Source organism: Ranitomeya imitator, chromosome 2, assembly GCF_032444005.1.
Source record: "Ranitomeya imitator isolate aRanImi1 chromosome 2, aRanImi1.pri, whole genome shotgun sequence".
Lineage (NCBI taxonomy): Eukaryota > Metazoa > Chordata > Amphibia > Anura > Dendrobatidae > Ranitomeya > Ranitomeya imitator.
The window spans coordinates 628,914,286-628,936,589 of NC_091283.1; the positions used below are offsets into that span (position 1 = coordinate 628,914,286).

General features: G+C 45.4%; 1 protein-coding gene across 1 annotated transcript in view; it reads left to right on the top strand.

Annotated features, from left to right (window-relative positions):
- LOC138666759 (zinc finger protein 585A-like) overlaps positions 1–21,236 on the top strand; it is an 80,738-nt gene extending 59,502 nt beyond the window's left edge. The window contains exons 13-16 of the mRNA XM_069754934.1: positions 3,775–3,850; positions 5,019–5,122; positions 5,227–5,350; positions 17,725–21,236. Coding sequence (XP_069611035.1) covers positions 3,775–3,850; positions 5,019–5,122; positions 5,227–5,350; positions 17,725–18,809 — 1,389 coding nt within the window. The 3' untranslated portion in view covers positions 18,810–21,236. The remainder of the gene's footprint in view (positions 1–3,774; positions 3,851–5,018; positions 5,123–5,226; positions 5,351–17,724) is intronic.
- The last annotated feature ends 1,068 nt before the right edge of the window (positions 21,237–22,304 follow it).

Here is a 22,304-nt window from a genome sequence, read left to right on the forward strand (position 1 = left end):
GAGTATAAGCCTAGGGTGGAAATGCAGTGTTTATACTGGCCCCATAGATGCCCCAATACAGTGCTCTGCAGTGTTTATACTGGCCCCATAGATGCCCCAATACAGTGCTCTGCAGTGTTTATACTGGCCCCATAGATGCCCCAATACAGTGCTCTGCAGTGTTTATACTGGCCCCATAGATGCCCCAATACAGTGCTCTGCAGTGTTTATAGTGGCCCCATAGATGCCCCAATACAGTGCTCTGCACTGTTTATATTGGCCCCATAGATGCCCCAATACAGTGCTCTGCAGTGTTTATACTGGCCCCATAGATGCCCCAATACAGTGCTCTGCAGTGTTTATACTGGCCCCATAGATGCCCCAATACAGTGCTCTGCAGTGTTTATATTGGCCCCATAGATGCCCCAATACAGTGCTCTGCAGTGTTCATAGTGACCCCATAGATGCCCCAATACAGTGCTCTGCAGTGTTCATAGTGGCCCCATAGATGCCCCAATACAGTGCTCTGCAGTGTTCATAGTGGCCCCATAGATGCCCCAATACAGTGCTCTGCAGTGTTCATAGTGGCCCCATAGATGCCCCAATACAGTGCTCTGCAGTGTTCATAGTGGCCCCATAGATGCCCCACATTAATCTGTGCGATGGCCGCTGCTGCTGCAATAAAAAAAAAAAAAAGCCATACTCACCTCGCTACTTGCAGCTCCCAGCGTCTGGTCCCGGCGTCTGTCTGCACTGACTGATCAGGCAGAGGGCGCCGCGCACACTAGTGCGTCATCGCGCCCTCTGACCTGAACAGTCAGAGCGCAGATAGACGCCGGGAAGATGGATCGGCGGCTGGAACGAGGACAGGTGAATATAACATACTCACCTAGTCCTGGCGATCCTCGCGCTGTCCCCTCCTGTCTTCCGCGCTGCAGCTTCTTTCTCTGTCAGCGGTCACCGGCACCGCTGACAGAGAAATGAATACGCGGCTCCGCCCCTATGGGAGGTGGAGCCGCTTATTCATATCTCTAATGAGCGGTCCCACGTGACCGCTGAAGAGAGGAAGAAGCTGCAGCGCCGAAGCCCGTGGGACGGCAGGGACAGCGCGAGGATCGCTGGGACTAGGTAAGTATACCCCAGCGCCCTCAGCCCCTCACCCGCCGACCCTGCCACTACCGTGACTCGAGTATAAGCCGAGGGGGGCACTTTCAGCCCTAAAATTTGGGCTGAAAATCTCGGCTTATACTCGAGTATATACGGTAATACAGTCATGGCCAAAAGTATTGACACCCCTGCAATTCTGTCAGATAATACTCAGTTTCTTCTTGAAAATGATTGCAAACACAAATTATTTGGTATTATTATCTTCATTTAATTTGTCTTAAATGAAAAAATACAAAAAGAATTGTCCTAAAGCCAAATTGGATATAATTCCACACCAAACATAAAAAAGGGGGTGGACAAAAGTATTGGCACTGTTCGAAAAATCATGTGATGCTTCTCTAATTAGTGTAATTAACAGCACCTGTAACTTACCTGTGGCACCTAACAGGTGTTGGCAATAACTAAATCACACTTGCAGCCAGTTGACATGGATTAAAGTTGACTCAACCTCTGTCCTGTGTCCTTGTGTGTACCACATTGAGCATGGAGAAAAGAAAAGACCAAAGAACTGTCTGAGGACTTGAGAAACCAAATTGTGAGGAAGCCTGAGCAATCTCAAGGCTACAAGTCCATTTCCAAAGACCTGAATGTTCCTGTGTCTACCGTGCGCAGTGTCACCAAGAAGTTTAAAGCCCATGGCACTGTGGCTAACCTCCCTAGATGTGGACGGAAAAGAAAAATTGACAAGAGATTTCCACGCAAGATTGTGCGAATGTTGGATAAAGAACCTCGACTAACATCCAAACAAGTTCAAGCTGCCCTGCAGTCCGAGGGTACAACAGTGTCAACCCGTACTATCCGTCGGCATCTGAATGAAAAGGGACTGTATGGTAGGAGACCCAGGAAGACCTCACTTCTTACCTCGAGACATAAAAAAGCTAGGCTGGAATTTGCCAAAACTTACCTGAAAAAGCCTAAAACGTTTTGGAAGAATGTTCTCTGGTCAGATGAGACAAAAGTAGAGCTTTTGGGCAAAGGCATCAACATAGAGTTTAGAGGAGAAAATAAGAGGCATTCAAAGAAAAGAACACGATCCCTACAGTCAAACATGGCGGAGGTTCCCTGATGTTTTGGGGTTGCTTTGCTGCCTCTGGCACTGGACTGCTTGACCGTGTGCATGGCATTATGAAGTCTGAAGACTACCAACAAATTTTGCAGCATAATGTAGGGCCCAGTGTGAAGAAGCTGGGTCTCCCTCAGAGGTCATGGGTCTTCCAGCAGGACAATGACCCAAAACACACTTCAAAAAGCACTAGAAAATGGTTTGAGAGAAAGCACTGGAGACTTCTAAGGTGGCCAGCAATGAGTCCAGACCTGAATCCCATAGAACACCTGTGGAGAGATCTAAAAATGGCAGTTTGGAGAAGGCACCCTTCAAATATCAGGGACCTGGAGCAGTTTGCCAAAGAAGAATGGTCTAAAATTCCAGCAGAGCATTGTAAGAAACTCATTGATGGTTACCGGAAGCGGTTGGTTGCAGTTATTTTGGCTAAAGGTTGTGCAACCAAGTATTAGGCTGAGGGTGCCGATACTTTTGTCTGGACCATTTTTGGAGTTTTGTCTAAAATGATCAATGTTTTGCTTTTTGCTTCATTCTCTTTTGTGTTTTTTCACTTAAGACAAATTAAATGAAGATAATACCAAATAATTTGTGTTTGCAATCATTTTCAGGAAGAAAATGAGTATTATCCGACAGAATTGCAGGGGTGTCAATACTTTTGGCCATGACTGTATATATGAAAAAAATTCTCATATCCATATGCCACTTCATCAATCATAATGCAGAATCATCAAGTATAAAGCTACATCTATTACAGTGTGGTAATATAGTAATATGTCATTCCTTTGGTATAATGGGTATATACATTTTTCTTTGGGATTGTTGAATCACAAATAAATTAATTATTGCATTTTTTGAGTGCTAGATTTTGTATTTATTATAATATAGGGGTTGGTATCCTTTCTCTGAGCACCTAATTTTGAAGGAGTGACGTGTAAGATTATTTAATATAATAGATTTTAGGATGTTTTAGGATCCAATTGCTTTCTCCAGAAATATTAGTGCATAGCACAACTTGGAGCCATTCTCCAACAGTCCCCCAGTGCCATGTAAAAGGTCATTTTCATGCTTGTAGAATGAATAGTTGCTAAAAGATTTCCGCTACCCCCCTGGGAATTATTGTGCAAGACTAAAGGGGTTTCCTGTTTCACCCAGCTGCAGTTTTTATTTCTAAAAAAAACATGAGCTTCTCTCCCTCTCCTCGGGTCCAGCATTGAGTCTTCACTGTTGGTCCTGGGGTTTGTTATTGTTTACAGTGCTCACAACGCTGCAGCCAATCGATTAACTCAGTTACTCCGCCAGAGGGAGAGGTTGAACTCTGTTATTAGCTGTCGGTGATGTCAGACAATAGAACCTGAAGCAGCAGCATAGACGCATCGCTGTTAAAGCAGTTAGATAGAGTAGTGAGGGAACAGTAGGAACTTTTTAATTAAAGTATATTAGAAAAGAGATTAGATTATGGCATTACATAGATAGGCATTAAGGATTAAAATAAAGTTTCGTTTCGGACCACCCCTTTAAGTAATTTTCACTTAACCCCTTTCTTTATTTCTTTGTTGTATGTATAGGGGGAAGATCTCCTTGATATTAAAATTGAAGTTGTTGATGAAAAAGAGGAGATGTATACCACGGTAGGACAGCAGTGTAAGCAAAGAAGAGGATTGAGGGTCCCAACATACATTTATCATCTCTTCACCATCTAAAGACACTGGTTCAGATTTTTTGCTTTTGTTTTTTATGTTATGCTCTACTAATTATAAAGGGGTCCCTTCATTTGCTCCAAACTCATTAAGGATCACACTTTTAGTGCATTTTCACTTGTACGACAGTTAGAAAATTCAACCTATGCATGATTATTTTTCTTAAAGGGGTTGGTTACCCTGGTGGGAAATTTATAAATTGCCCTAAACGGTTATTTGCAAGCATAAGCAATCATAATTAACCCCCTTGCCTGCCACTGTGCAGTGCTTCCCATGGCAGCAGTTGTCACCACATCCATATAACAGGGGTCAAGTAAGAAAATTACCGCTCCACTGGCTCTCTGGTGAAGGCAACAATGCTTTCAGCAACTGCACAGATAAGAATGGAGCAAGGGTAGCAGTCATGGGACTACCCACATGACCCCCACTCTTAAAGGGGTTTTATGTTAGTTGAATACCCCTATCCCATGCCTGGAGTTTGTATATAAAAAAACAAACTATTCCTTTCACCCTCTCCAGGTCCAATATTCAGTCTCCTCCGCTCATCCCAGTGTCTGTTTTTGTCTGCAGCGATGACGTCTCGTCCACAATGCTGCAGCCGATAACTAAGCTCTTCCCGAGATGACGGCACAAGCCGCTAAGTTATTGGCTATGGTGCTGTCAACAATAAAAAAACTCAAATCAGCAGCGTAGACTCAGTACTGGACCTGGGGAGGGTAGTTAAAGGTAGGGTTTTTTTGAGCGTTGGCTTTACTTCCAAATAAACCACAGCTGGGAACAGGGGTTTTCCAAACCCTGAAACCCCTTTAGATGCTAAGGACTTTGTAGAACCCGCTGTCTGGGCTTTACTTTTGGTTAGATTCTGTGTATAGGGCTATTGGAAACAGTTGAGCATGTGCTCGTCTGTACCCATCTGTCCCATAGACTTTTCAGAGGAGCGTCACTTTACATGCTGGGCCACCAATTCATCCAACTCCCCTGGTCTGCGGATTTTTTGGAGTCCTACCGGCGGGGCCCCAAGTTGATAGATTACTCCATTGGATGGGGGATAAACATCAGTTTTGTGTCAACTGCTTTGTAACTGTGGTTCGACGTCACTATGTGTCCGACAGATGAATCCAGTCTGAGAAATCCACAAGAGGGGGGTCCTGATGTTCCCCATATGAATTCCCAAGGCTGTCCACAGGAAAATGTTCCTGACTTACAAGATAAAAAGGTAGATGAAGTAGAGTTTCTCAATACCAAGTCTGCATTGGGCTCGTCTGGATCTTTTTGGTCGCTTGTTCTCATTATTGTGATGTTTTTATGACAATTTCTTAGACTTTAAACTCCACCTTAAATCATGGACAAGATGACATTAAAGTAGAAGCTGAAGAAGAGGAGACACATGTGAGTGATGACCAGCAGTGCAGGGAGGAGAAGCTACTAGTAGATGTTGGCATTGGTAAGTAATCACCATTAACCCCTTAGTGACAGCCAATTTGATACTTAATGACCAGGACAATTTTTACAATTCTGACCACTGTCCCTTTATGAGGTAATAACTGTGGAACGCTTTAATGTATCCCAATGATTGTGAGATTGTTTGTTTCGTGACATATTGTACTTCATGTTATCGGTAAAATTTCTTCGATATGACTTGCGTTTATTTATGAAAAAAAAAAACGAAAATATGGCGAAAATTTAGCAATTTTCAAACTTTGAATTTTTATGCCCTTAAATCACACAGATATGTGAGGTATGTGGTATGTGAGGGGTGTACATGACAGAAAATACCCAAAACTGACACCATTCTAAAAACTGCACCCCTTAATGTGCTCAAAACCACATTCAAGAAGTTTATTAACCCTTTACGTGCTTCACAGGAACTGAAGTAATGTGGAAGGGAAAAAAGGACATTTAACTTTTTTTCACAAACATTTTACTTCAGAACCAATTTTTTTTTTATTTCCACATGTGTAAAAAGAGAAAATGAACCAAAAAAATGTTGTTCAATTTCTCCTGAATACGCCGATACCCAATATGTGGGGAAAAAACACAGTTTGGGCGCATGACAGAGCTCAGAAGGGAAGGAGCGCCGTTTGACTTTTTCAATGCAGATTTGGCTGGTATTGAGATCGCACTCCATGTCGCGTTTGGAGAGCCCCTGATGTGCCTAAACAGAGGAAACGCCCCACAAGTGACACCATTTTGGAAACTAGACCCCCAAAGGAACTTATCTAGATGTGTGGTGAGCACTTTGAACCCCCAAGTGCTTCACAGACGTTTAGAACATAGAGCCGTGAAAATAAAAAATCATATTTTTTTCACAAAAATTATATTTTGCCCCAAAACAGGAGAAATTAGATTCCCGAAGTCGTTGTGCAATTTGTCCTGAATATGCTGATACCCCATATGTGGGGGTAAAGCACTGTTTGGGTGCATGGCAGGGCTCAGAAGAGAGGGAGCACCGTTTGACTTTTTGAACGCAAAATTGACTGAAATCAATGGAGGCGCCATGTCGCGTTTAGAGACCCCCTGATGCACCTAAAAACAGTGGAAACCCCCCCAATTCTAACTCTAACCCTAATTCCAACCATAACCCTAACCCCAACACAACCCTAATCCTAACCCTAACCACAACCCTAACCACAAACCTAACCCCAACACACCCCTAACCCTAATCCCAACCATAACCACAAACCTGACCCCAACACGCCCCTAACCCTAATCCCAACCCCCATAACCCTAACACACCCCTCACCCTAATCCCAACCAGAACCCTAACCACAAACCTAACCTTAACACACCCCTAATGCTAACCCTAACTTTAGCCCAACTCACTTTAGTCCAACTTACTTTAGCCCAAATCTAACCCTAATGGAAACATGGAAAAAAAATTTTTTTTTTCATTTTATTAGTTTTGCCTAACTAACTTTATTTACTATTATTTTTTTTTCTTTTGATCGCTGTGAAAAATTTCCTATTGTTGCCGAGTGCCGACCGGCAGATCTTGGTGGGCGCACTGCACATGTTGCCCGTCATTTTCTCCCAGCATAAGACTCCTGCGGCCAGGGAACATCACGGGGAAGCAGCAGGGGGGGAAAAGATTGGGGGACCCTATTTCTCTCTCCTATAATGTGCGATCACATCAGAGAAGAAAGAATTTAAATGGAAAATCTCACTTTTTTTTTTTTGTTTGCGGTCACTGTTATACCTTTAATAATGGCGATCGCAACACCAGGGTCAGTAAAAACCAACCCGAATCATGTTCTCTGGGGTCTCAGCTACCCCCGGCAGCCGAGACCCCGGAGAAATTCCGACGCTGGGAGGCGCTATAACCTTAAACCGTTAAAAAGCGGCACTGTGGTTTAAATAGCCATAGCTGCTGCCGTTAAAAGGTGTATCAGTGGTTGTTAAAGGCTTAACCCCTTTCTGCCATCGAATGGAATAGTACCCTGAAGAGCCCACATCAAAGCTGGGACATATCAGCTGTTTTGAACAGCTGACATGTGCCCGCAATAGGCGCGGGGAGAATCGCAATCTGCCCGCGCCTATTAACTAGTTAAATGCTGCTGTCATACTGACAGCGGCATTTAAGGCGCGCTTCAGGCCATTGGGCCGGAAATAAGCGCACCGCTCACCACCGTCATGTGATTGAGGGTTAGGCTACGTTCACATTAGCGTTGCGCGCTGGTGCGTCGGCGACGCAACGCACGACGCACAAAAAACGCGCGCAAAAACGCTGCGTTTTGCGACGCGTGCGTCATTTTTTGACGAAAATCGGACGCACGAAAAATGCAACTTGTTGCATTTTCTTGCGTCCGACGCTAGCGTCGGAAACGACGCACGTGTCAAAAAACGCTACCAAAAAAACGCACGCGTCCCCTATGTTAAACATAGGGGCGCGTCGCCGCTGCGTCGCCGACGCAACAGCGACGCACATTAGCGGAACGCTAATGTGAACGTAGCCTTAGCGGTGCATCGGCATGAGAACCAGAGGTCTTCTGGAGACCTCTATGGTTGTTGATGCTGGATTGCTGTGAGCGCCACCCTGTGGTCGGCGCTCATAGCAATTATGTAATTCAGCTACGTAGAGATGACCTGAACATCGCTCCTATGTAGCAGAGTCGATCAGACTGTGCCAGCTTCTAGTCTCCCATGGAGGCTATTGAAGCATGGCAAAAGTAAAAAAAAATATATAAATATATATATATATATATATCACCCCCCCTTTTACCCCATTCAAAATAAAACAATAAAAAAAATCAAACCTATACATATTTGGTATTGCCGCTTTCAGAACCGCCTGATCTATCAATAAAAAAAAAAGGATTAACCTGATCGCTAAACGGCATAGCGAAAAAAAAATGAAAAACGCCAGAATTACGTTGTTTTTTTTAAACGGGCGATCAAAAGAATGTATCTGCACCAAAATGATATAATTAAAAATGTCATCTCAGTGCACAAAAAATAAGCTCTCACCCAACCCGAGATCCCGAAAAATGGAGATGCTACGGGTCTTGGAAAATTGCCTTTTTTTTTGCAAAGTTTGGAATATTTTTCACCACTTAGATAAAAAAAAAAATAAACTAGACATGTTTGGTGTCTATGAACTCATAATGACCCGGTGAATCATAATATCAGGTCAGTTTTAGCATTTAGTGAACCTAGCAAAAATGCCAAACAAAAACCAGTGCGGGATTGCACTTTTTTTGCAATTACACCACACTTGGAATTTTTTTCCCATTTTGTAGTACACGACATGGTAAAACCAATGGTGTCGTTCAAAAGTACAACTCATCCCGCAAAATACAAGCCCTCACCTGGCCACATTGAAAATTTAAAAAAGTTATGGCTCTGGGAAGGAGGGGAGCGAAAAACGAAAACGCAAAACCGAAAAGAGCTCCGGGGGTGAAGGGGTTAAACTTGAGAGGATTGTCAAAATGAAGCTCCACCTAAGAGCCACATTAGGCTTCCTTCACACTTCCCTATTTACAATCTGCAGAGGATCCGTCAAAATGTTGAAATGACGGATCCTGTGCAGATTGTAAAAAACGGGTGCACTGGGCCCGTTTTTCTGACGGACCGTCGAGGCTATGTGCACCTGTTGTATATGTGTCTTTCTGCAATGACCTCTGATGACGTAGCGGTCGCGACGTCATCGGGTCATTTAGCAAAGCATTATTGGGAACGCTAGCTGCCGGGAGCATCGCGAGCATCGGTAACGCTGCACCGGACGCCGGAAGGTAAGAATATTGTGATTTTTTATTTTTTTTTTATTTTTAGCATTATATCTTGTTACTATTGATGCTGCATAGGCAGCATCAATAGTAAAAAGAGAGAGCGAGAGAGAATTTCCCTGATTGGAAATTCTTCCACGCGTGCTCAGTTTCAAAAGACGGAACCTGTCACTGGATTCCTGCTTTTGACAGTCAGCGACAGATCCTGCGTCCATAGGCTTCCATTATAGCCAATGACGGGCAGCGCAGGATCCGTAGCTGAGCGATTTTCCAACGTACAGATAAAACGTTCCTCTGTGCGTTGTCTCTGCCCGACGGACAGCAATTTTCCGACGGATGCAGTGCACAACGGATTAAATGGATGGCCATCCGTCACAATCTGTCGCTAATACAAGTCTATGGGAAAAAACAGGATCCAGCAGAAAAATTTGCTGGATCCTGTTTTTTCAAAAATCGACGGATTTCGACGGGAGCTCAAAGACGGAAGTGTGAAAGAGGCCTTAAAGATGGTATTCCCACAATCAGTGGGGTTCAGATCTCAATGTCCCACACGGTTTCTCAGTATGAATGGGCAGTAGTGTTGGTGTAGTGCACTGTCCCTTTCACTGTTTTTTTCTGCATAGTAGCACCTTGGCCACTCGCTGTGCCGGGAACCTAAATGGGGCTGGCTACCGTATGACAGTCACAGATATCATTTGTTAAACAGTTCATTTTACTCTTTTTTTCCCCCACACACGACACTAGCATAACATTATTTATTTTTATAGTTCTCATAATGTTTGTAAAGCACTTTGGCAATTTTACTTTACACTTATGGAGGTGCAAAATGCTTAACTACTTCACGACCTTGTGATTTTCTGTTTTTGCATGTTTGTTTTCTGCTTCCCAGAGCCATAACTTTTTTATTTTTCGGTCAATGTGGCCATGTGAGGGCTTGTTTTTTTGCTGGACGAGTTGTACTTTTGAGCGACATCATTGATTTTACCATGTAGTGTAGTGGAAAACGGGAAAAAAATTCCAAGTGCAGTGAAATTGTAAAAAAGTGCAATTCCACAATTGTTTTGGGGGTATTTTTTAATTACCTTTTTTGCTAAATGCCAAAACTGACCTGCCATTCTAATTCTCAAGGTCATTGCGAGTTTGCTGATATCAAACATGTGTAGGTTCTTTTTTAATTAAGTACCGTATATACTCGAGTAAAAGCCGAGATTTTCAGCCCATTTTTTTAGGCTGAAAGTGCCCCTCTCGGCTTATACTCGAGTCCCAGGGGGTCGGCAGGGAAGGGAGAGCGGCAGGAGCGGCAGCTGTCACATCATACTCACCCCCACCTGACGCGTCTCTGCACGTCCCTGCTTCTCAGATGGTCTCTGGCGCCAGCAGCTCTTCCTGTGTTCAGAGGTCACGTGGTACCGCTCATTAAAGTAATGAATATACCCGCAACTCCACTCTCATAGGCGTGGAGCGCATATTCATTACTTTAATGAGCGTTACCATGTGACCGCTGAACACAGGAACAAGCTGCCGGAGACCGTAGGAGAAGAAGGGACTTGCAGAGACCGCGCCAAGAGGGTGAGTATGACGGGAGGGTGAGCCATGCGATATTCACCTGTCCCCCTTCCACCACCGTGCTGTGTCTTCCGCGTCCTCTGGCTGTGACGTTCAGGTCAGAGGGCGCGATGACGTGTTTAGTCCGTGCCCTCTGCCTGAACAGTCACTGCAGAGAGCCGGAAGACACAGCAGCGTGCGGCAGTGGAATGGGGACAGGTGACTATTGCAAGTGCCGGGGGCCTGAGCCAGCGGCGACTCCGGCACCTGGCCCCCATAGCGCGCCGGTGTCCCTGCCTGCTCAGTACACCGGCACTCGGCGCCCAGCGACGAGAGGGGAGTATGTCATTTTTCTCCTTCGCCTCATTGGGGGACACAGGACTGTGGGTGTATGCTTCTGCCGCCAGGAGGCTGACACTAAGTAAACTTGAAAAAAGTTAGCTCCTCCTCCGTTGTATACACCCTGACACTGGCTACTGGAGACTCCAGTTCATGCTTAGTGTCTCAAGGAGGCACACCTCTGGGTCCCGGATCCTTTGGACCCTGTTTCTTCATCACTTTCTATGGATTGAGGGGGCGACGGACCCTTTTGAGGGTCCGATCTCCCAAAACCAACAACGGGCAAGCACGTGCGAGTTCCTCCACGTATCCTTTCCCGCGACGTGGGATCCCTCACCGGTCTTGGTCCTGACCATCCTGAGGTATTTAGACCCTAGGCTGTACAGGTGCCCGTTTGATGTCCGTGTGACCCCCCTATTCCTACACCTCTGCTCTGCTGCGGTGATAGATGGGGTGATAGACGGTCCCTCTCCTTATCCTGGCAGATAATGGAGCTAGGGTGCCTGCACCGTCGTTTGCCTCCCCCCGCTGGATTTAGGCCGGGGGTACTCAGCCTGCAATATGGGGGGAGTGGCAAAAAAAAAAAAAGGGGCGGGCTCCTTACAAGGCACACAATGCATCTTTAAAGATGCTGATTTACCTGTCATCCCTCGGGCGTTTTTTTCTATGCGACGGTGTTTCGGCATCTCGGAGGCGCTGTGCGGCAGCTCCTGATGTAATTGTCCTGCGCCGTGGCTGTGCGGTGCGCCTGGCTCCGCGATGTCTCCGGCGCCGCTTCTCCGGTGCTGCGGTCGGTACTGCCAGCGCCGCGGCCTTCCAAAGGCTTCAGGCTCCGGCCTGGCCTCCAGCAAACACTTCCGGGTCGCTCTGACCCGGGCTTCCTCCCAGCAGACCGCGCCATGAGGCCCAGCCCCCTCCGGCGCATCTACTTCCGGTTTTGGTTTCCTTTTTGCACAAGGGAGAAATTGAAGCCCCGGCTTCTGGCCTACTACAGGCCGCACCGCATGATGGCGGTCCCGCCTCCCTTGGTCTGCTGGGGATAAAGGTGAGCTCTTTTTGGCTCCGCATCGCGCGTTCGTTTCATCGCGGTATTCGTGGGGACACAGGACTGGGGTAAGTGCTTCGCCCTCCATCTGGCAGAAGCATTATTTTTTCCCAGTCTCAGACCCTGGGTATAGCTTTTTACGGATCACTATGTCTAGGAGGGTTAAAACTCACACGGTCTTATATACCGTTTGGGAGCTTGTCGTGCTGCATTCCCGCATGCCCAGAGCAATCGTCTCTGTGAGGCCTGCGACTCTGAACGTGCCCAGGAGCTCTCCGGCTCCTGCCCCTCAAGCAGATGATGGGGCAGCTCTGCCGGAATGGGTCACGTCCTTGTCGCAATCCATGGCGTCCCTAACTGAAGCAATCAAATCCCTTCAGACCCCGGCGGTCAGGGCCAGCAGTCCTTCTGTCTCGGACAGGGCCTCGGGGTCTCAGGAGCCGTGCCCGCACTAGACAAACGCGTGGAAAGCGGATTCGCACAGCGTCGCCCGGGCCGTCAGGTGCTTCGGCATCCTGGAGCTCTGTATCACGTTCTCCTTCCCCAGCAGAGAGCGGGGAAGTTGAGACAGACTAGGAGTGAGAGGAGTCCCTTAACTTTGAGAATCCTGGGTTTCAGGAGTCTGTAGATAGCCTGATTGAGGTTGTCAATCAGTCCCTGGGGATAGAGGACGAGCTCGCCTCATCCTCAGATCATAAGATCTCATTTAAACGGGTCAAACGGGCTCATAGGGTTTTTTCCTCTCACCATGTGTTTGAGGACTTGATTCGGCGTAATCGGGAGCACCCGGACAAGCGTTTTTCAGGGCAAAAAGCCTTGAAGGTTAAGTACCCCTTTGCTGCTGAGCTGTGTAGTAAATGGGCAGAAAATCCTTCTGTAGATCCTCCGGTGTCCCCTTTTAGCCTCTATCTAACACGTTACTATCTCTCCCTAATGGCTCATCAATTAAGGATCCTACGGATCGTCTTATAGAGAGCTTGGCTCGCTCCGTTTTTTGAGGCTTCAAGTTCGGCACTTTTTCCTTTTGCGGCAACCTGGGTTGCTAAGGCTGTGATGTCTTTGTTCAGAGTCTTTAACAAAGGCTCTTCAAGAAGGTGATTTGCCAGCAGAGTTGGCGGAAATGTCATCTCAGATAGCTCTTGCTGGTAGCTATCTGATCAATGCATCCTTAGATGCTGCAGACTGTGCCTCTTCGGCTGTGGCTAACGCTATCGGTATTAGAAGGGCTCTCTGGTTAAGAACATGGCTGGCAGACTCTACCTCTAAAAAGTCTCTTACAACCCTACCGTATCAGGGGGGTCGCTTATTCGGAGAGAAGCTGGATCAGCTTATCTCTGACTCCACAGGAGGGAAGAGTAAGTTCCTTCCTCATCAGAGGATTAGACAGCCTTTTCGTCGCCAATTTCAGGCTCGTTTCAGAACCTTTCGCAATGCTACGTGGGCCTCAGCATCAGGCTCTTCTGCGCAGGGTCGACCCAATCAGGACCGAGACGTTTGGATCTCTTATACGGCCAACCAGGGGGGAAAAGAATGCGTTCCCAGTCAACTAGATCCAGAGGAGCTAGGACTCAAAGGTTTTCGGCCAAGTGACTGGAGGCCTCCTCAGAGTGCCTCCAACACAGTAGGCGGACGTCTACTTCTGTTTCGTCAGGTCTGGCTTCAGGTAATCCACGACCGGTGGGTGGGAGAGCTCATATCTTCAGGTTACAAGATAGAGCTGGTCTGTCAGCCTCCTCCCAGGTTCTTCCCATCCCGTCTTCCCAGGTCCGAGTCCCATCGACAAGACCTGTACAAATCCATAGAGTCCCTTCGTCTCAGCGGAGTCATTTCTTCTGTTCCAAGGGAGGAAAGGTTTCAAGGGTTGTATTCCAATCTTTTTGTAGTACCCAAAAAGGACGGAACAGTAAGACATATCCTAGATCTGAAACTCTTAAACAGATTTGTCCGCGTTCGTCACTTTCGGATGGAATCTCTTCGGTCAGTGATTGCTTCATTGGAAAAGGGAGAGTTCTTGGCCTCAATAGACATTCAGGATACCTACCTACATATTCCCATTTTTCCTCCTCATCAAATGTTTCTCAGGTTTGCTTTATACAACCTACATTTCCAGTTCACGGCTTTACCTTTCGGGCTGGCCTCCGCCTCCAGGGTGTTCACAAAAGTTTTGTCAACTGTGGTGTCCATTCTGCACTCTCGATGCATAGTAGTCTTGCCATATCTGGACGATCTTCTGATCAAAGGGCCGACCTTTCAGGCTTGCAAGGAAAATGTCAGCATTGCTCTAGACACCCTTGTTCGTCTGAATTGGCTAGAAAATTTAAGAAAGTCATCCTTACAACCATCTCGGAGGATCTCTTTTCTAGGCATGATTTTCGATACCTCTCAAGCCCTATCAATCCTTCCCCAGGGCAAGGTCCTAGCCCTTCGGCGGGAAGTGAGGAACCTTCAGCAACCGTACCCTCATACGATCCGGTCTTGCATGAGGGTGTTAGGAAGGATGGTGGCAACTTTAGAAGCAGTACTATTCGCACTACTTCATCTTCGACCTCTCCAACAGGCGATCCTAGCAGTATGGAACAGGAATCCTCTCTCCCTCAACCGCAGATTTCGGTTGTCTCCCCAGGTCAGACAGGCTCTCTCATGGTGGCTAAACAGCTCATCCCTACTCGGGGGGAAGCCCTTTCTCCCAACCAATTGGCTGGTGGTCACAACAGACGCCAGTCGCCTGGGTTGGGGAGCAGTGTTTTTTCACCACACAGCTCAGGGGCACTGGTCTCCTTTGGAATCAGATCTCCCCATCAATCTCTTAGAAATTCGAGCGGTTCGACTAGCCTTGCAGCATTTTCACCATCTTCTGGCGGGTCGCCCTGTCCAAATTCAATCGGACAACGCCACAGCCATGGCATACATAAATCATCAAAGGGGCACCCGCAGCAAGGCAGCCATGCAGGAGGTAAAAAAAATACTGTTCTGGGCCGAGAGAAATCACTGTGATTTCAGCAGTCCACATTCCGGGCGCAGAAAACTGGGCGGCAGATTTTCTGAGCCGCCAGGGTCTAGTGTCCGGGGAATGGTCTCTCCATCCTGAAGTATTTCAGCAGATATGCCATCTATGGGAGACCCCGGACGTGGATCTAATGGCGTCCAGGGGGAATGCCAAGGTACCCAGATTTGTCTCCCGGTACCGAGATCCACAGGCAATCGCCGGGAATGCGCTAGTACTAACTTGGAACCAGTTCCATCTCTCTTATCTGTTCCCTCCTCTGGCACTACTCCCGAGGGTTATCAAGAAGATCAAGTCAGAAGGAGTACCTTCTATTCTGATCGTCCCGGATTGGCCGCGTCGGACCTGGTATGCGAACCTAGTACAGATTCTCACTGGGGTTCCATGGCGGCTCCCCGATCAGCCGGATCTTCTATCTCATGGGCTGATCTACCACCAGAACTTAGGGGTCCTACGTTTGACGGCCTGGCCGTTGAATCTTGGGTTTTAACTCAAGCAGGGTTCTCCCAAGAGGTAGCAGATACCATGATCAGTGCACGTAAACCCGTTTCGGCCAGAATTTATCATCACACTTGGAAAGTTTTTCTCTCTTGGTGTAGAGAGCGCAGGCTGCCTCCTTTGCGTTTCTCCGTACCAAATATTCTAGCCTTCCTCCAATCGGGCCTGGATTCAGGGCTTGCTCCAAGTACTCTTAAAAGGCAGATTTCAGCCTTATCGCTCCTTTTTCAGCGTAGGATTGCTACTAACCGTCAGGTCAGGACTTTTTTTCAGGGAGTCGCTCATAAGGTCCCTCCTTATAAGACTCCTTTGGAAGCTTGGGACCTTAATTTGGTCTTAAGGGCCTTGCAGGAGGCTCCCTGTTGTGAATTCTGTGGCAGAGCTCCCTCCTGTGGTCACAAGTGGTACTTCGGCTGATTCTCTCTGTGAGCTTCCGTTGGTGGAGGAGAGTGGTACTGCGGCTTCTGAGTTTCCTTCCTCAGGTGATGTGGTGAAGTCGTTAGGTGCTGCTCTATTTAACTCCACCTAGTGCTTTGATCCTGGCCTCCAGTCAATGTTCTAGTATTGGACCTGTTTCCTCCTGGATCGTTCCTGTGGCCTGCTGCTCTGCATAGCTAAGTTCCGCTTTTGCTATTTTGTTTGCTGTTTTTTCTGTCCAGCTTGCTTATTTGTTTTTTCCTTGCTTGCTGGAAGCTCTGGGACGCAGAGGGTGTACCTCTGTGCCGTTAGTTCGGTACGGAGGGTCTTTTTGCCCCCTTTGCGTGGTTTTTTGTAGGGTTTTGTGTTGACCGCAAAGTTACCTTTCCTATCCTCGCTCTGTTCAGAAAGTCGGGCCTCACTTTGCTAAATCTATTTCATCTCTACGTTTGTCTTTTCATCTTAACTCACAGTCATTATATGTGGGGGCTGCCTTTTCCTTTGGGGTATTTCTCTGAGGCAAGGTAGGCTTATTTTCTATCTTCAGGCTAGCTAGTTTCTCAGGCTGTGCCGAGTTGCATAGGGAGCGTTAGGCGCAATCCACGGCTGCCTCTAGTGTGGTTGGAGAGGATTAGGGATTGCGGTCAGCAGAGTTCCCACGTCTCAGAGCTCGTTCTATGTTTTTGGGTTATTGTCAGGTCACTGTATGTGCTCTGACTACTATGTCCATTGTGGTACTGAATTACCTTATCATAACAGCTCCCTTTGAGGCTCTTCAAGATATTTCCTTGACTTTCCTTTCTTGGAAAGTCGTATTTTTAGTGGCCATAACTTCCATAAGGTGGGTATCAGAGCTGGCAGGCCTCTCATGTCGTATTCCCTTTCTACGTTTTCATCAGGACAAGGTAGTGCTCAGACAGGCACCTTCCTTTCTTCCGAAGGTTGTTTCCTCTTTCCACATTAATGAGGATATAGTTCTTCCCTCTTTTTGTCCAGCGCCTACGCACCGTGTAGAAAAACTCTCCATACTTTGGACCTAGTGAGAGCTCTGAGGAGATACATTTCCCGGATGGCTCCTTTCCGCCAGACAGATGCTCTGTTTGTCCTTCCGGAAGATCGCAGGAAGGGATGCGCAGCCTCAAAATCTACCTTGGCCAGGTGGATACGAGCGGCCATTCAGGAGGCCTATCGCGCCAAGGGCATGATGATTCCGGCTGGAATCAAAGCTCACTCCACTAGAGCAGTGGGGGCTTCCTGGGCGATTCGGCACCAGGCCTCAGCAGAACAGGTTTGCAAAGCTGCAACCTGGTCCAGTTTGCATACTTTTGTCAAACATTATAATGTCCACTCCCAGATCTCTGCAGATGCAAGTCTGGGTAGAAAGATTCTTCAATAGGTGGAAGAACGCAAAGAGTTTACCTGCTTTGTTTTGATTGTACCATTGCATCTAATTAATGAAAAAGTGTCCTGTGCCTTTGTAGATTCCTATGGTCTCTTTAAAAACAAAAACAAAAAATAATAGAGGGTTGTTCATGAGACTTTCATTTGATTTCTACTTTAAAAATTTTGCTAAATTGGTATTTTATATTTGCATTTAGTTGTACAACACTGAGTACTATGTTGACCAGTGTTTTAGCTTTTTGCATTAACATTTATTTTTAACAAAGCTTTACAATATGGTTTTTTTAAAATGTTTGTTATGCTTTGCCAATAGTGAAAAAATGTTTTTTTGTTTTTTTTTATTTTAGCAAATAATCCTAGCAGCTGTTTGGAAGGAACTTTTCTCGAAATACTTAATCATAAAGTAAAGTACAAAAATCTTATGCAGCATTCTTTGGAAGAAACTGTCATTTCTCCTAAAGGACACCTGGAACTTTGCAGTACAAATCAACCATTTAACTCCCTGAATAATAAGCTACCTGCTCTTGATGAGTTACCGATTGCCATCCCAAGTACAGACCACAGAGGGACTAAAATGTTTCAGTGTGATAAATGCGGAAAATGGTTTGCAAAAAAGTCAAATCTTTTTGTGCACCAAAGAATTCACACAGGAGAGAAGCCATACTCATGTTCAGAATGTGGGAAATGTTTTACCTGTCAATCGGGTCTCTACCAGCATGAAAGGACTCATACAGGTGAAAAGCCGTTTTCATGTTCAGAATGTGGCAAATGTTTTACTAGAAATTCATTTCTTTCCAGACACAAAATACTCCACACAGGCGAGAAACCATTTGCACTTACTTGTTCTGAATGTGGGAAATGTTTCACTAAGAAATCAGGTCTTGTTGAACATCAGCGAATTCACACAGGGGAGAAACCATTCTCTTGTTCAGAGTGTTGGAAATGTTTTATTAGTAAAACTACACTCAGGGATCACCAGAAAATTCACACAGGGGAGAAGCCTTTTGCATGTTCTCAATGTGGTAAAGGTTTTACCCAGAAATATGTTCTTGTTGAACATATGAGAATTCATTCTGGAGAGAAACCACATTCATGTTCAGAATGTGGGAAATGTTTTACTCAGAAATCAAACCTTCTTAAACATCAGAAGTTTCACACAGGTGAAAAGCCATATCCATGTTCAGAATGTGGAAAACGTTTTACCCAGAAATCAGATCTTGTTTACCATCAGAAAATTCACACAGAGGAGAAACCATTTCTATGCTCTGAATGTGGGAAATGTTTTATTACTAAAGTTAAACTCGGGATTCATCAGAGAACTCACACTGGTGAGAAACCGTATTTGTGTTCTCAATGTGGGAAATGTTTTACCAGGAAATCAAGTCTTGTTTATCATCAGAGAAAACACACAGAAGAAAAGGCAGCTTTATGATTACAATATGAAATTGGTTTACTAAAACTTAAAGCCATCAAGTGTTTTTTTTTAAAGGACACAGAGGTGACTATTGAATAAATGAAACTTTATGTAACCCTTGATCATGAATCTCCCAAGAGACGCACACAATCATGAAAAGCAATTCATTTGTTTAACAATTGATATGGTCCTTCTACACTGTGTTCACAAGTGAGTATTTTGACCACATCACCATTTTTATGCAGATTTTTCCAACTCCACTCTGTATAAATATGAATGCTTATTGGATAAAGCAGATCAGCTGATGTTTTATATGTGTAATGAGGAAGAGGTCGCCTCGGGATACAATATTCTTTATGAAGGTGTGGAGAATTATCAGCCAGATTGTTTTTCTCAGGTAAAATGTGCCAAAAAATAAACTTAACTGACCCTGAAAAGTCTCTTAAAACCCTGAAGTAAAAAAATGTTACAAGTCTTGCATATGCAGCACTCTTGAAATTGCTAACATATTAGGGCGTCGGCACAGAACCATCAAAAGTTTTGTTGCAAATAGTCAACATGTTAACAAAAAACATGTTGAAACAAAATGAGGCACTTTAACTGCCAGAGATTTAATAAGAATAAAACTTGAAGAGACAAAGAAGCCATTGGCCTCAAGTCCTGTTATATTCCACAACTGTAACCTCCCTGGAGTGCCCAGAAGTACAAGGTGTTCAGTAGTCACAGACATGGGCCAAAGTAAGGGAGCCTGAAACCCAAACACGACTGTACAAGAGAGAGGAGTTGAAACATTAATACTGGGCCAAGAAATATCTGAAGACAGATTTTTGAAAGGTTTTATGGACTGATGAGATAAGCGTCACTCTTGACGGATCAGATGTGTGGGCACTTACCCATTGCTTTCTATGGGTGACAAAAATGCTGCAAAAACACTGAAAAGTGATATTATTATTATTATTATTTATTGTTATAGCGCCATTTATTCCATGGCGCTTTACATGTGAGGACGGGTATACATAATAAAAACAAGTACAATAATCTTAAACAATACAAGTCATAACTGATACAGGAGGAGTGAGGACCCTGCCCGCGAAGGCTCACAATCTACAAGATATGCTGCTGTTTGCAAAAAAAAAGAAGCAGTGTCCCAATTCAGTGAAAAAAACCAATGTGTTCTTGAGATTTCTGAAATCTCATAGCCTTTGCTGGTACTGTAAAACGGAGCTTAAAATTTGCAGCAAAACCCCCCAGCAGAAACGAAAATTAATCTACAAAAATACAAATTGCCTTATAACTGTACACACAGTGTATTAACAAGACATACCGCTAGGGTAAGTACCAGCAATCCTCTCGCCCTGGTTTTCCACAATTCGCACAACCACAGCTCAATGTCCAGTTTAATGATTTTGGCATCTCTATTGTATAAAAAATGTTTTGTAGAGTTCAGTAAATAAAATATAAGGTTAAATGGCCTTTTTACCACCACACAGCTCACTAATTAGATAATTGTGTCAGGACTCAGGACATGCAAAATAAAGTTGAACTGGGTGAATTGTTTTCTCCACAGCACATCAGCTCACTTACCTATTGCCTAAAAATTTTTTTGGGAAGAGATAGCGAATGTCGAGGGGATACCGCGACAGAGAGGGGCCAGAAGATTGTGGCGTCTGGTTACACGAATTCCTGCACAAATTATAACTGCTTCACCATCCTATTAAATAGAGCAGGTTCTCTTTACTCTGTCATTGCAAGGGTTGATCAGTTCAGTTGATCTCCTGGAGCTCTCTATCCTGAATTGTCTCAGCTGTTCTGTGTTTATATGATCACCACTTGGGAGTTGCCAGTGATAGTTCTACTTCCTGGCTTGGCATTGAAGAAGAAGTTCAGTGTTTGGAGTAAATGGTGGAGCCCAAGATTGCTTTGCTGGTTAGGTTCTCTGGGAGTCTGGATAAGTTCATGATTTTCAGGAAGGCCTGCAAACTTTATTTTAGACTGCATCCTCACTCCTCGGATAACGAAGAGCAACCGGTGGGGATTGTAATCTCTCTTTTTCAGGGTGACCCACAAGCCTGGACATTTTCTGTCCCATCTGATTCCCTATTTCTTCAGTCGATCAAGGAATTTTTTCAGGCTCTGGGTCTTATGTATGACAACCCTGACCATCTAAACTACGTCAGCTTCAGCAAGGAGACCGGCCAGTGAAGGAGTATTGCTCCGAGTTCCGCAGGTGGTCTATGGATACAAGGTAGAATGAACCCGTGCTCCATAATAAGTTTTGTCAGAGGCTTTTTGAGCGGGTAAAGGATGCATTTGTTCTGTGTGAGACCACAGGTTCCCTGGAGAAGGTCATGTCTTTAATAGTGATGAGCAAGTGTACTCGTTGCTCGGGTTTTCCCGATCACGCTGGGTGGTCTCCGAGTATTTGATTGCTTGGAGATTTAGTTTTCATCGTGGCAGCTGAATGATTTACAGCTACTAGCCTGCTTGATTATATGTGGGGATTGCCTAGCAACCAGGCAACCCCACATGTACTCCGCCTGGCTAGTAGCTGTAAATCATTCAGCTGCTGAGATGAAAACTAAATCTCCGAGCAGTCATAAATACTCGGAGACCACCCAAGCGTGCTCGGGAAAACCCGAGCAACGAGTACACTCGCTCATCACTAGTCTTTAATTATCCGAGTGGACTGCCATCTACGTGAGAGGTATAGAGACACCTAGGGGTTAATGGAACCTAGGGCTAAGTCTACCAAGGAGCCCTTGCAGATAGGTGAAGGGGACTCATTTTACCAATCCTGCAGTTCGGCGTAAAGAGGGAGTATGTATTTTCCTTGGTAAGAAGGGTCATTTTGTTGGTATCTGTCCGTCCATACGTAGCCATAAACACCCATCAGAAAACTAAGGAGTCCAGGTTCCAGGGAGATTAGCAATCCAAGTGTACATATTTCCTATATGGGTAAATATAAGGTGGTTATTTCAGCCTTTTTGGACAGTGTGGAAGGGTTTAATCTGATTGACACCAGTTCATCCAGGACCAGGGTCTAAATCCTCGTAAATAGTCTAGAACTATACCTATAAACGTTATCGATTCTGCACCCTTGAGACAGGGGTATTTTACTCAGGTTGCTCGAGAGATACGTGTGCAGGTAGGGCAAAGACACTCCTTGAGCACCTGTTAAGATAGGATTGATACTCGGTGTCTGCAGGAATACAGGTCTGATTTTTAGGATGTGTTCTTGGAATAGGGGTATAAAGAACTTCCTCATCATCATCCATATGATTGCGCCATTTAATTTATGGGACCAAATTGTCTAAGAGCAGGTTGTATAAAGTTTCAGAACCGGAGAGGCAGGCCATGAAGAACTATGTCGTAGAAAGTTTGACTAAGGGTCATATTAAACCTTCCTCATCTCTTGTAGCAGTGTTTTTCTTTTGTTTAGAAAAAAGATGGGGCTTTGATTAGAGCTTCGGTGTGGGATCCATATACTCTCCCTCTCATTCTGTACCTCTTTAA